We start from the raw sequence: 14,574 nt of genomic DNA, 5'->3' as shown, positions 1-14,574 counted from the left end.
TGAAGGAGCTTGCAAAGACTTTTGCATAGAACTGTAATAATAATCCAAGATCATTTAAATAGAACAAAATCTTGCACCTCATCACTCCTTAATAGATATATTTCTTTGTACTAGTGTAAGAAATAAGAAATGCTGAAATCAGTGACTGTTCATTTTAAGTGTGTACTACAGAAAGTCTTTTTTAACAGAATTGCATACAAGTATGCCTAATACATAATCCTTCAGGATCCTAAAAATACAGAAGTAGGACTTTTTTGTTCTTCTCTTCCTAAAATTGATGTTGTAACTCAAGGCCTTCAATAAGTACTGCTCAGCTAAGTTGCTTAGCATGTTGTCTAGAGGACAGCAAGGCTTTAACTCAGATCATTGACTATCTGGAACAAGTGGGTTACAGTTTTGCCAGCAGAGTATTTACTGAATTTTGCATTCTTAGATAATAACGCAAAGTTAAAATTAATCCAGCCCTGATTTTTTGGGAGCTTCAGACTGCTGCTGAGGAGTATATTCACATAAAATTCCACTCTCCTCGCTGTACAATTGGCAATCTCTAGAATATAAATCAAACACCAGCAAACTCATTATCTAACAGTTGGATTAAGCAAGATGATTGTCACTACAATGGAACTGTCTCTCTTTGTGCCTAGGTTGCTTCTGTCCAGTGTGTGCATGTTATAAATCGTACATCAAACCACTGGTGTTTTCAATGAAGTAGCCTGTGCAGATACCTCTTCTTCTGATCCTTCCATGATGTGTGTCCACTGACCAAAATGGATGAATGATGAGGGTTTAAAATCAGGCCATTATTTTCTCTGAAGCTACTCTATTGTCGCAGATTGTCTTTGTAACTTGGTTTTTAATCTCATAGTGAGGGCCCAAAATATCCCAGAACTTTTTGTAGTTCTTTTAGTCTGACATAATGCAGGTATCTGAAGAAATGATTCACTTCATCAGATCTGGTAATGAAAGCATAAACAGCTTTAATGTCTGAACAGATAAAACAGATTTACTCCTATACTGTACTTAAATTTTTGTTGAAATTGTTCAGACAGGGGCACAAACTATTTTTGTTAAATTTAAGGGCGAGGAGCTGCATGAAGGGTTCCTGTTAATTGACTTTGAAATTTCTGGTTGCAGACAAAGGTGTGGGAAGGAGAATCTTTGTTATTCCGCCTTCCCCTTACTCTTTGTCTGTCCTACTGGAAAAACTAAATCCCTGGCTTTGCCAGATAAACCTATGAAACTGCAAAATGCTGTGAAATCTATCCTTTGTTGAAGAAATGAATATGATGTGGATTTTGTTTTGTTTTGTTTAAAACATGTTAGCTATTATGGATGCATGTAGAAAACAGAAAATATCAGTTAGTTGTAAAGTGTGTCAGCATTAGGCTGAAGTCAGTCTGAAGCTGTTGATCATCCTTAATCTTGCCAACAGAAGTTCTAGGTTCTTTGGCATTGAGGGAAATGTAATTCCCAGATATGTAATTTCATTTTAATTTTTTCTTGTTATAGCTTACATTGTGTGTGTTGTTTTTTTTTTAACCTTCCTCATAGTAGTTCTGATTTGGTTAATGCTGGTACATTTTTTACATCTCATTAGCACCAAAGCAGAGGTCTTGTTTTTAGTCAGGAAATTACAACTATAACTCAATTTGCAGACAGAGAAAACTGGGAAAATGTCATTATCAAGAACTCATAAGTGGAGTAAGACCAACCAGAAAGTAAATTATAGCTTTGAATATTCAATGTTTAAAACTGCTGAATAGAAATAATTCACTATAATTACCAATTATTCTCAGCTGTGAGCCACAATTATATGAATAGAATAAATTAACATAATTTATAGATTGTTTCTAAAAACAGCTTTAAAGTTTTCCATCGTCTCCTTCAAACTTTCCTAGTTTTAAAAAAAAAAAAAGTGAAATTAACCTAATTCTTGATAATTCACATGCTGCATCTGGCTCTTTTTTGGGTCCTGTATTAGTCAGAGTGAAGAATGTGACTCCTAGAATACAGCTGTTAAGATCAACAGAATGTATAGGAGTTCTGAATCTATTTCAGAACCATCTGATGGAGCTACAATAGCCAAAGAGTAAAAGGGTTGGAAGAGTACAAAATGGTTGTCATAATGCTCTTGTACTCTCCCTCTCCCCATATTTGCATATGAATGCACTTCTTCCCTTTCCCTCACATTCAAAAAAAAGCCCTTTGTCCCTAGCATACTGGCCAAACTACACATCTTGTTGAGTTCTGAAGTTGAAAGTCATTTTCTTTCACCCATCACGGTACACATTTGATCTTAAAAGTATTTCAAAGCCCATTTCTTTCAGAACTTGTCAAATTAAAGGCGTAAGAGAGCATTCAGTCTAAGGAATACACAATTCAGAAGTTATATTTATTGCTTGATGTCCATCCTTGGAAGAAACCAGAGGTCTATGTTCCTCGTGACAGTTTTTGAAAAGCAGGTTGTACAAACGGGGCTTTTCTCTTATTTTCCTTCAGCTCCAAGAAGCACCTGCTTAAAGTTAGAAAAAGAAAGAAAAACATTTTGAGGTTGGATGCCTCTTCTGTGATGTGGGGCAGTTCACATACAGGATGTATCACGCTGTGTTTCTAGAATTGAAAAAAATTGACAAATACTGCTTTCTTTGAGGTATTGAAATGCATGTAATGTATTTCATAGGGTGTGGAGAAATCTTGTTGACAGATTCTAAAAAGAAATATTTAATGCAACTGTAGTCTTAAGAAACATATAAAGGAAAGCTGAGGCATGTAAATGTTCTATAGGAGTCTAATACAACCTTCATTACAGATCTAAAACACGATCCAGAAATAAATGTGCTCTGATTTAGAAAACAGAGGTGCAACTCCTCTTGATTGAGAGAAAAGTCTTATTCATTCAATACCATTTTTTCAGAGTTGTATTAGTAATAATCCTGCTTCAAATGTTTATTAGAATACATAGCGATGCTCACCAGATGTCTTTTGCTAATCAGAAAAGAAAATGCTAACTCAAAACATATTTTGCAATAAAAGAAAAATGTAAAATAAAAACAGGCACAAATAGCATTGAAGAAAAATTGCATAGCAAGACAGGGAAGAAAGCAATTAACTTGAAAAATGTGCTACTGAAAATTAAAACTATTTTGCTAAGTTTTCTGTTTGGTAACTGTATGCAAGTGTATTAAAGAGAACTGCTTGTCTAATTGAAGCAATAAAACAAAATGTAGAAAATGACCCCCTCTTACTTGCAAAAGTACGTAGTTTTGAATGAAGATGAAAAAGTAGTTTGGAAGAAATTAAACTTAATTTCAATTTCTACCTCCTGTATGCATGTTTCTGCATTCTTGAGTCTTTGAATGGTGCTGATGACAGTGACAAAACATCACCCAGAACATTCAGTATACCATCTTGTTTGTTGTGTGTTGTAGCATAAAGGCTGCAGTTAAAAAGCAGAGTTTTCAGGGTCGTGTCAGGACAGGTGCAAGTTTCCCAAGTTGTGTGAGTTCAGTATTTTCACTTCCCTGAAGATAGGTACAAAGGAACTTGTAATGAACATTTGTTCTCTGAAGCTGAAGAAACAGCTGTAGGATCTCAAATTGCTCTGACCTTGGTTTATGTAGTAAACTCAGCTTTGGCAAAATTAGTAGTCTGATTAGTAATGTTTTCATTGTTTATTAAACATCATGATAAATTTTTCTGCGTGTTCTGAACAGACACATCAGGATCTCACTTTAGAGCTAATATTACACAAGGACCCCAAGAAACTAGTGCAATTATTTTGTGTGGATTTAATTCCAGACATCAATTCAAAGGAGAACATTATGGTCATGCTGAAGCATACATATTCAGTATAGATTGGGTTTCAACCCAGAAGGAGTGGACGGAGAATACATTGCTTCAAAGCCATGCTCTGTGCCTTTCCAGGATCCCTTAGAATTTTTGATTCCAGGATTCCTTGAAGTTATGTAGATCAAACAAAATGTATTTGGACACTATGAGGCACATCCTTACTACTGCATAGAGTAGCTTCACTTGTGATGCTCCATCCCTGGAGGTGTTCAAGGCCAGGCTGCATGGGGCCCTGGGCAGCCTGGTCTAGTATTAAATGGGGAGGTTGGTGGCCCTGCATGTGGCAGGGAGTTAGAGATTCATGATCCTTCAGGTCCCTTCCAACTCTGGCCATTCTGTGATTCTGTGATTTCAAGCTTTTCAGGCTAGCAGTATGCTAATAATCAGAATTCCAAAAATACTGAGTAAAATTTATCCCAAATAAGTATTTCAATCCTTTCATCATTTGAAGTTATATTCTGTTCTGTAATTGGTTATTTTTGCCTTTTCATGTTCAATATGTCAAATGAATATTTCAGTTCGGAAGTACTGTAGAGCTTGCTGTTGATCCTTTACACTTATTTCTTTACATTTACGTTATACTGTCTGAACAGTTTTTTATCATAAGTTTGAAAAATATTGAATATGCTACATAATTTTGCTTCTCAATAATTAGATAGTTTATGGGATTTATGTTATTTATCCACTTCACCCACAGAATATTAGCATCTATACGTTGAATTTGTCATCTTTTTAACTCATCTTGACTGTGTGATGTTTCTGAATAATTTTCTTTGGAATAAAGCAATAGTGCAGAAGTAGAAAAATAGCAGAAAGTTTTCCGCCCAGAGGGTGGTGATGCACTGGAACAGGTTGCCCAAGGAGGTTGTGGATGCTCCATCTGTGGAGGCATTCAAGGCCAGGCTTGATGTGGCTCTGGGCAGCCTGGTCTGCTGGTTGGCAACCCTGCACATAGCAGGGGGGTTGAAACCAGATGATCATTGTGGTCCTTTTCAACCCAGGCCATTCTATGATTCTATGATATTAGTCTTCAAATATAATCCCAAAGACTCCATTTGTAAATAAGACAAATTGCTTGAACGTTTAAGTGGACAACGCTCTGTACTGATAAGAGAGGATGGATGGTGTTGCATCATAATATCTTCCTCCTTCTGTTCTATGATTCATTACTGTATCTTTCTCAAGTCATTTTTGAACTGTGCTATCAAATGTAATCTCAGTACATTACAGGAAACCAGATTTTGGTATATTGGAGTGAGGTTAGAAATGGAAATGAATATTTGTTATGGAGTGGTACATACCCAGACAAGAAACTTGAAATTCATGTCTTGATTTTTAAGGTCAGGAAGAGTTGTTTTGAAATTATTGTAAAAGTCAATTGATCTACTTTTTCTACAAAAATAAAATGCTAATGTATACATTCTTGTACATATTTATGTACAATACGTAGTTACAGGTAATTCTTAGGTTTTTCTTATAAGATTAAGTCATGTTGATCATTTTATGTTTGTTTGATTCTTGTGTTCAGTTATATGTTTTTCTGATATTGGTAAATTAGTATTCTGTCCTACTTTTGTGCATGGTGGAGGCCTTATGTTTATTACTGATGATGGAAGAATACCTCTTCTTCTGTTTTCTGTAGCACTAACTCATGAAACAATAATTTAAAATCTGTGTGAGACACTTCACACATAAGATAGAGGATTCTGCTGTCACTATGCTTTCTAAGGTATCTCAGTTTTGCTGTTGTATGCATTTCTGTATTCTTTGCATTTACCTTTTTAATTATCACTCAGTCAACTTTTATTCATTAAGCATGATTTAAGAGTGAAATAATGTATATTCTTCAAAGTAAAAAAAAAACTTATTTCTTCAGTATCTCAGACAGATTTTGTCTTTCTTTTGTAAGAAATGGAAATCATTTTAAATTACAGGGATTCATTGTTGTAGTTAAGCTGACTACATCTTAATCTGATCAAGAAAAGAAAAAGCTGAAGACAAAAAATACTTTTGTGTGTGTGTGTTTGTGTGTGTGTGTGTGCTGTACTAGTCTTGAAATCTGTCACTTTGTTTTAACTGATGAAAAACTCCATTTTTTCTTTCTCCTACTGGATGCTTTGATACATAATGAAGAGGGTTTCTTTCCTTCCAAATCCTTAACGTTTAATATTTCTAGTATATATGCCAGTTAGTACTGCCTCTTCCCAGAATGATACTGTAATTATCAAGTAGTTTAGTCCTTTTAATAGTATAGTTAATCAATTAAGTTTTTTCAAAGAAGAAATGTTTTCAGGGTTTTGATGTTTTCTTGTTTGCTTCATTTTTTTTTAGCCAACAAGGACACTAGTCATGACGAGTATGTGTTCTGAGTAAGTATTAAAAAGTATTAAGTATTTTTACTTTCTCATTAAGTTGAACTTAAATTTTTATAATATTTTCATCTCTATACAAAATGGAATTTGTCTTTGGGCCATATGTTGAAATAACTTCATTTCATTCTATCACACTGGCTAGAAGTACCTGTGTATATCATTACTAACTACACTTTGTATGAACGTGTGTGTATCTGTGCTATTATGGTGCAGACTGGAATAATGGTTTCATTGGCCTGTAGATGAACTTCAGAGCAGTAAAACCAAACTCAATCAAATTTTGATTTTTTTCTCAAGGTACTGTAAGAATTAGAGTTTTTTGTAGTAAATAGTCTAGGGATGGAGTTCTGAACCTAGCTTTTTCCCCATATCTTATAACTGTTTCTATTAAAATACAAAAAAAAAAACAAGAAGTCTTAATGATCTGAAACACCAGTTTAAAATATTTTCATTCGTATCTTCTTTTTTGTTGCTGAAGAAATACCAGTTCTAGGCTTTTCACCCACTTTATTTCAAAACATTAGAAGCAACTGCAGCTGTGTGTTTGTGGAAGAGTTAATATTTTTCTGGCAGGCTCTTATCATTCTCTTAAAATTTTTACATCATAAAGACTTCCAAGAAAAATAAAATTATGTATTTTCTACTGTATTTTCCTACAGTTTTTTGAATTATTTTTCAAAACTTGAGGTCTTATTTCTACTACCCACAAATCTCTTTCAGCACTGAAGTAATAAAGTCATGACAGTTACATAGTAAGCAATCTGAAACAGTACTTAGTGGCTGTCCTCTTAGAAATACTTTGTAAATGGTTGCCAGTAGCAATTAACCAGTATACTACTATAAAGGTCAGAAATGTAAAACAGTAATAGTATTTTTCTTGTATTTAATATGAGTGGTTTCCATTAACGCCAAGACTACAAGTGCACTATGCTAATCATGTCATAGAGGATCATTGTGAGGGAGGGAAAGATAACAGCTACAGTCCAGATAAGGATAGTGGAAAACAGGCTGTGATGTGCCTTAAAGGAGACAGCAGATCTTGACAGCTAGGGAAAAAATAATGTTCTTTTGTTGAAAGAGATCATTAATAAGTTACTTCTTTTGTGTTGATATATGCTGACTTTTCCTGTAAACTATTTACTATTTCATAAAATAAAAATGTCTGTTGATTAAAAATTTGCTTTTCTTCAGAACTTTTTCATCAATATTTTGCTTCTGACAGTCTGCAGTCAAAGGGATTAGTCATGTTATAGTGAAGGTGAAGGTAAAGGAACTGCTTCTGAAAGAACTAAAAAGCAGAAAATAGTCCTCAATAGGACTTGAACTGGCTCAAATCCAGTTCTACTATCCAGTAGCTACAATTACAGAAGTAGTTCATTAGAAATTTTAAGATACATGAGTTCATTGGTTTCATGGTATCGAGTTTTGAGAATATATTGATATGCAGCCAGGTGCTACCTATTTTTCTGAGTCACAAATTTAGTGAAATTTTGCTGTAATTTTGTATCTGGTAGATTTTTTTCATTTGACTGAAGTACAAGCTGCTGAGTTTTCAGTGCAATTGATAAGATATCTTAGATTTGAATAACATAGAAGAGGACTCTCTCCTCTCACCTAAGACATTTCATATGGAGAAGAAAGAACTGTAGCTTCAGATAGTATGTGGAGTTGCCTCTGCTGAGCATATAGCTTAGGCAGAGTTAGCCTCTGTGAGTAGCAATGTTTCAAAAACTTCACTTATGGCAGAAGTTAGGCAGTTAAGTCAGTGGTTCAGTTTTTAACTGTGTTCACATATGCTATCACCATTTGACTTCTTTGAAGCTAATTTTTGACACTCTTTGTTTTTACTATTCCTTTACTTGCTTAAATTATTTATTTATTTATTTATTTATTTATTTTAAAGAGATTGCTACACTGAAGATATTTTATTAGAAGAATAAAACCACTGAAGAGGTTTTATTCGAGTTCCTTTAAGTAGCTAGGATATTTGGGGATCTATAATTGAGTTACTTTTGATGGAGTAAAATGTAGTGAGAATGAAGCCCAGAGGCTTCAAAGATGTTCTTACCGTTCTCATTATATCTGTTATTAATCTCAGTGTTTTACCTGAGAGGACCATTGGTGTGATACCTGTGAGTTTGTTCAAGGTTGAGCTAACTTGTTTTATTTTACGTAGGAAGTTATAGACATTTTCAGTAAGTCAACTGGGGGGAACAGAGAGGGCACTGGCATCGGGCTTTCCTGTATTATTTGTAACAACAATCTTTAGTTAAATTGTTATGATTAAATTGTTCCTATGCAACAGCTTTTTTCTAGGGATACCAAGAGCTCACTGTTTTCATGATGAGGTATTACGTGCCTCATTGTAACGTACATGCTAGAGAACTCAACTTAGCATTCCAGTTATAGGTGGCCATTCTCTATTTTATATGGCAGTCTATCTGGAGGTAAATTTACTTAAAGATGAGTATTTTTTTTTAATTTAAACACTGACACAGACATAAAGATATTAAGCCAGAACTTTAAGACTTCTCTCTAAAGTTAACATACAATTTTATTTGAATAATGAAAATCTGGTACTTCCAAATTACATCCTTTGAAGAGTGCTGCATCCAACTGTTTACATTTCTTAGGAATACTTTTTTTTTTTTTTTAAGTACAACAGAAACAACCAAGAGCGAGCCACTGTTGTACACAAACAGTATGTTAGATAATTCCTGACTCAAAAAAGCTTCTATTTAAACGAGCGAGATAGATACGGGGTATAAAAGAGCTTTGATATGCAAGTAGATATGATTGTGTGCTGACAGAAAAGGGTCTGTTTGGACTCTGTGGAAAGGCTAACAAATTTTTGTCTAGCAAATGGGTCAAGTCTGAGTGAGGGAAGGATAAGAAAGGATTAGTGATAAAAGACAAAGTACAAATGTAAGAAAATTTGAGATAATTTGTGTGTGAATGTTTGCTTCCACAATCCTACCTATCCACTCAAGACTGCATCTTTTTGTCTTTTTGCTCTTTTTAGGAAACAAAGTACGGTAATTCAGGTGGTGAATAAACTTGGAGACTTCTTGTTCTCAGACGATGTATGTGAAACAACAAGTCATGTAGTTACAGGGAGTCCTCGTCGTACCTTGAATGTTATGCTGGGAATTGCTCGTGGGTGTTGGATTGTTTCTTATGAATGGGTAAGAAATACATTTGAATTTTACTGCAAAATAAATTATGCTTATTTTGTATAGCTGGAATGTCAGCCATATTTTTGTCCATGCTGTGGACGGTGTTGCAATGTTCAGATACTCAGGCTTGGAGTTAGCTGAATTTGGGAAAATTTGTTTTTTTTTAAAGCTCTGTGTTACTATGAATGTTGTCTTTCAGTACTTAATCTGACCAAAATATTCCTGTATTGAACCTCAATGTTTATTTTAGAAATGCTTGAAATCTCTCCATCCAATGGCATATGCATTATTTTTGGACAGATTAAAGGCTAAACAAACCATTTTGACTCAATATTAGCCAAGTCACATTTTTCAGTTGGATCTTTATATATGCTGATTAATATGTTTCTGTTTTATTCTTAAATGTGTATTGTGTTCAACATTGGTAAACATGAAGAGGAATTTTTAGGTATTTTCCTGCATGATGAAAACCATTTAATAATAAGGAAAGCTTGTAGATGAGTAATTTGGAGGCTGTGTAGTTTACAAAAATGATTCCCAGATATCCAGATCAAAGAATCACCACATAACCTCAAATCTTTTTCTGGACTGCCATGTCTTTACATGTTACTGGTAACTATTTCTGTACGTAGAAGATAACTGTGAATTGCTGTGCTGCTTTGGCTGAGATACAGTCACATACATTTTTTTCGTAGCAGCCTATATGTTGCCATGTTTTCGACTGGTGATCAAAATAGTGTTGATAACACACCACTGTTTCAGCTGTTCCTTAACAATACTTGCACAGCATCAAGACCTTCTCTTTTTCTGTCATTCCCACCAACAAGTAGACTGGGAGAGGACGCAGCCAGGACAGCTGATCCAACCTGACCAAAGGGATAGTCTATGCCATATAATGTAATATTCAGCTATAAAACAAAGAGGAAGCTTTCCCAAAGCATCCATTGCTTGAAGACTTACTGGGTATCAATCATCTGGTGGGAATGATTACATCATTTGTATATTTGCATGTGGGGGTTGTACGTGGGGGGGGGGGGAGGGTGTCTTTTTTTTCTTTTCTTTTTCTTGCTTTTGCCCTTCTAATTCTTTCCCCCATCCTGCTTTTCGGTTGGAGAGAGTTGAACAGCATCTAGATGGGAGCTTTGATCCTGACTGTCAAGATCAAACCACCTCAGATATTAAGTGCAAGATAATTAATTTGACATCACAGATGACAGACTTACAATTTTCCTCATATTTTCAGAGCTTCAAAATAGTACTGTTGGAAATAGATATTCATCTACAGTAAGGAACTGTAGAATAACTAATTTAATTTCTTTGTTCTTTTCTTTTCAATAAATACTTTACAATCATAATGTGTATGTAGTTATTTAAAGAAGCTGTTGTGATATCCTTTGTCGTTCTCAGAAGTTCTTGGTGATTAACTTCCCTTAGAATAAAGGATATTGCATGTTTGATCACTCTAATTAGCTAGTAATGTGCTTTTGTGGCTGAAAAAGACCAATAGCGTCTTTGTCTGCTTCATCATATCTGTGCACAGGGGTTCAGTTAGACAGTCTGGTTAAATAAATGTCATTTTTGATGACATTGATGAGCATTTTTATTTCTAATTATGTTGCCTTCCAGGGAGCTTACTACTTGAAGGGAGCTTACAAGCAGAAGGAGGACTGACTTTTTACATGGTTTGATAGGTAGAGGACAAGGGAGACTAGCTTAATGACTTTAAGGTAGAAGGAAGTAGGTATAGGTTAGATGTTAAGAGGAAATTTTTTACTCACAGGTTGCTCAGAAAGGTTGTAGCTGCCCTATCTCTGGAGCCATTCCAAGCCAGGTTGGATGGGATCCTGGTAGCAGCCTTTCAATATCTAAAGGGGAGCTACAGCAAAGAAGGGGACAGACTCTTTAGCAGGGTCTGTGATGACAGAACAAGGGGAAATGGCTGCAAGGTAAGGGAGCGTAGATTCAGGTTGGACATAATGAAAAAATCTTTTACAATGAGGGTGCTGAGGCACTGGAACAGGTTGCCTAGAGTTGTGGTTGATGCCCCATCCCTGAAGATATTCACGGCAAGGCTGGATAATGCACTGTGTAACCTGATCTAGCTGTGGTGTCCCTGTTCATTTCAGGGGAGTTGGCCCTCAGAGGTCCCTTCCAACTCTAAGGAATCTATGATTCTATAATTCTAAGTCAGAAGCAAACTTTCAGTGACTTAAAATGGAGAATTATTGCCTTTGTGTTCCTGAAAACTAAATGTTATTGTTAGTGCTGACCTAATTATTTACTGCAGAGCCTGTTCATGAACTCTGTATCTGATCTACTTTTTATCTAGGAAACTAGATATGATGCCTTTGTACTCAATTCCAGAGCCACGATAGATGAGCATTAATCCCTCTTCTGTTGAGATAAACAAAATTGATCTCTAAACAAAATTCTGTAAATACTACAAGGATTGATAGAGGTTATTACTGCAAAATTGGCCTGGAAAATAAAATAGGATTACTTAATCATAATTAATCTTTTGGGTTTGTTTACTCTATTTTTGTTTTTTGCCAGTTATTCATAGTACAAACATCATTTTAGTACTCTACAGACATGATGTATACATTATAGAGCTTGGTTCATCTGTTGCTACTTGAGATTATTTATGAAGAAATTGTTTTCATGCAGCACGTCTCAAAGAATTGTGTTAAAATTTCCAGTTTTCTTGGTTTGGTTCAAGTTAATCATCAAACGAAATGGCTTAGATTAACCAGTCTATTTGCAATAAGTATATACAGCTCTAAGTATAAAGCTAACAGATTTCAATATTCTCATTGTAAATTATGAGTATTAATTGTGAAAAAGTACACATAAGCGCAACTTAAAATTTATATCTTATAATGTTACGATCTTAACTGAATGTTTTTAAATAAGTGTACTTTTCTTGGCTAAATAGAATAATGCATTATTATATTTCAAATTACTTCAAAAATCTTTGACTTACTGATCTACTCAACTCATTTTTAGGTTTGGGATGCTATAATGGCTATAGAAATTATTTTCATCTTTTGCAGCTGTTGCATTTTCAGATATTTGGTTGTGAGTTTTCTAAAAGTAAACATACTGTTTTGATTTTCATAATAGTGAAGTTTAACAATAAGAATAAATGAAGATGCACACTTTATTCCACACTCCCAGTTGTCTGCAAAATTGAACACCTCTACTCCCCACACAAGTAAAACACCATTTTCCATATCACACAAAGCACCAGCTTTTGTAGCAGTTTTATAAGAGGCTGCTGGCTACCCTGTGTAGTGGAAATGCTAAGTCATGGCCTGAACCAGTGTTTATTCCCATCTGGTGGGAAGGCAGGGCCAACCCAGGGGAGCTCAGGTGCATGCATTTCACCTGAGTGACCAGAAGGGGTGAAGCTAGGATCTACACCTTCCCAGACCTCATTTTAGAGTTGGCCTTGGAGGCATAGGTATCTTGCTGGGGATCCTTACACACTTAAGGCCTTCTGAAAATAAGCAGATTCTTTCCTTTGTTCCTACAGCTGTTGTATTTGAGCAAGTCCTCACTTGCTGCAGCGTAGGACCTTGCTGTTCTTCTATAATTGCTGCATTTCCATCATGAGATGTCCTGAAAGTTGTCAAACATAAACTACTTCAGACTGCAGACTACGCAATTTGTTTCTGAAAGCAATAAGATCACTTTCTAAATTCAGTTTGCAACTTGCCTCTAGTAGTACCACAGGTTGGGTAAAATAGCTCTTTTCAAGAAAGTCACAAGATGGCCTCCTTATATGTTGGGAAATAAAATTTACATTACTGCCTAAGAATCAGTCTGTTCAGCTCAAAAAATGAGACTTTAAGCTATACTACTATAAACACTGTAAAGTATAACATGCATCATGCCAACTTCTGTCCAAGTGAAACATCTTATAGCCCATATTTTTTTTGAAATAAAATGTTATATTTTCATTGAAAATTAATAATATATGGATTTGCATGGCAGTTTATTCCAAAATAATTAATTTAAAAAAAAAAAAAAAAAAGGCGGGGACAGAAGTTGCAGTTATTTGTGAATCAAGCATGGGAGAAATTCCACCTATTGATGAAATTCAATTTGTTCTAAGATGAATAATGTCAACAATTTGATGATGTGTGGTTGTGCTAACAGTAAGACATAGACTTAATCTATATGAAATGGCTGTAGAATCATTATGCGAGTGGGAAATGATCCCAAACACATGGATTTACTTTCTCATGAAAATCCATGTACCCTATTTTTTTTGTATTTATATACTTCTTGTGTATATACTTAACATAACACTATTTGTTGCTGTGGGAACAGTAGGTATTAGGTAGTTATATTTTTCAAGTTGAATGTATAGATTGTCACTGGTGAATTGTAATGTTTTTTTGACTTGTAATTAAGTCTTGCCAAATGGTAACTACAGGAATGATATTGGGAAATACAAGTGTCTGTAAAAGGGTAAGGTTGTTGAATCGTGTGATGGGGAAGTTTGCAAAGAATTTACTGGTCTTTTACACATATGGGAAACTTTGTGGCATCAGTTCACGCTGAAGAAGCCACTCTAGAAAATAAATTTCTTTTCCATCAGCGTGCCCTCTAGAATTTGGATTATCCAGAAATCAGTAGGAAAACACCATTTATATGACATCGAGGCTTCCCCATGATAGGAACCTCTGTCTTTTCCTGTAAGGATAATCCTCTTACCAATGGAAGGGTAGTTATTGAACACTCCTTGCAAGATTTTAGAAATTATAATCTACCAGCTGCAACCCAAAATTATAATTAAAAAAAAATAAAAAATCGTTGAAAAAATCAACCTAGAAAAATGCTTTTTTTTTTTTTTTTTTTTTTTTTTGGTAAAAGTGTATTTCAGTGATTGAAAACAACCATTTTAAGCAGCTGGTAAAAGATACTTAGAATGAGATCACGGTTCAACTACTGTACTGCCCATCATGTCAGTAGAGAAACATTTCTGTGGCAGCTAGAGGAAATATTTTAATGTAGTTTCAGTTTTTAGTACACAAGCACAAGGAGTCCCAATGTAGGTAAAAAAAAAAAAAAAAAGAAGAAAAGAAAAGAAAAGTATAGATTAAGTATTCATTAAGTATTTTTCATGTTATCCATCTTGTGATGGCCCTGATTAAGAACAGAAGTCTGAA

The 14,574-nt window shown here is 34.8% G+C and overlaps 1 protein-coding gene across 4 annotated transcripts in view; it reads left to right on the top strand.

Annotated features, from left to right (window-relative positions):
* MCPH1 (microcephalin 1) overlaps positions 1–14,574 on the top strand; it is a 122,018-nt gene that overhangs the window by 26,595 nt on the left and 80,849 nt on the right. For all 4 annotated transcript variants that reach the window (XM_031611213.2, XM_090136293.1, XM_090136292.1 and 1 more), the window contains exons 10-11: positions 6,181–6,218; positions 9,244–9,406. In XM_031611213.2, the coding sequence (XP_031467073.2) occupies positions 6,181–6,218; positions 9,244–9,406 (201 nt within the window). The remainder of the gene's footprint in view (positions 1–6,180; positions 6,219–9,243; positions 9,407–14,574) is intronic.

Source organism: Phasianus colchicus, chromosome 2, assembly GCF_987193195.1.
Source record: "Phasianus colchicus chromosome 2, bPhaCol1.hap1.1, whole genome shotgun sequence".
Taxonomy (NCBI): Eukaryota; Metazoa; Chordata; class Aves; order Galliformes; family Phasianidae; genus Phasianus; species Phasianus colchicus.
Note: the sequence above shows the minus strand (reverse complement) of the source record. Positions and strands in the feature narration are given on the sequence as shown.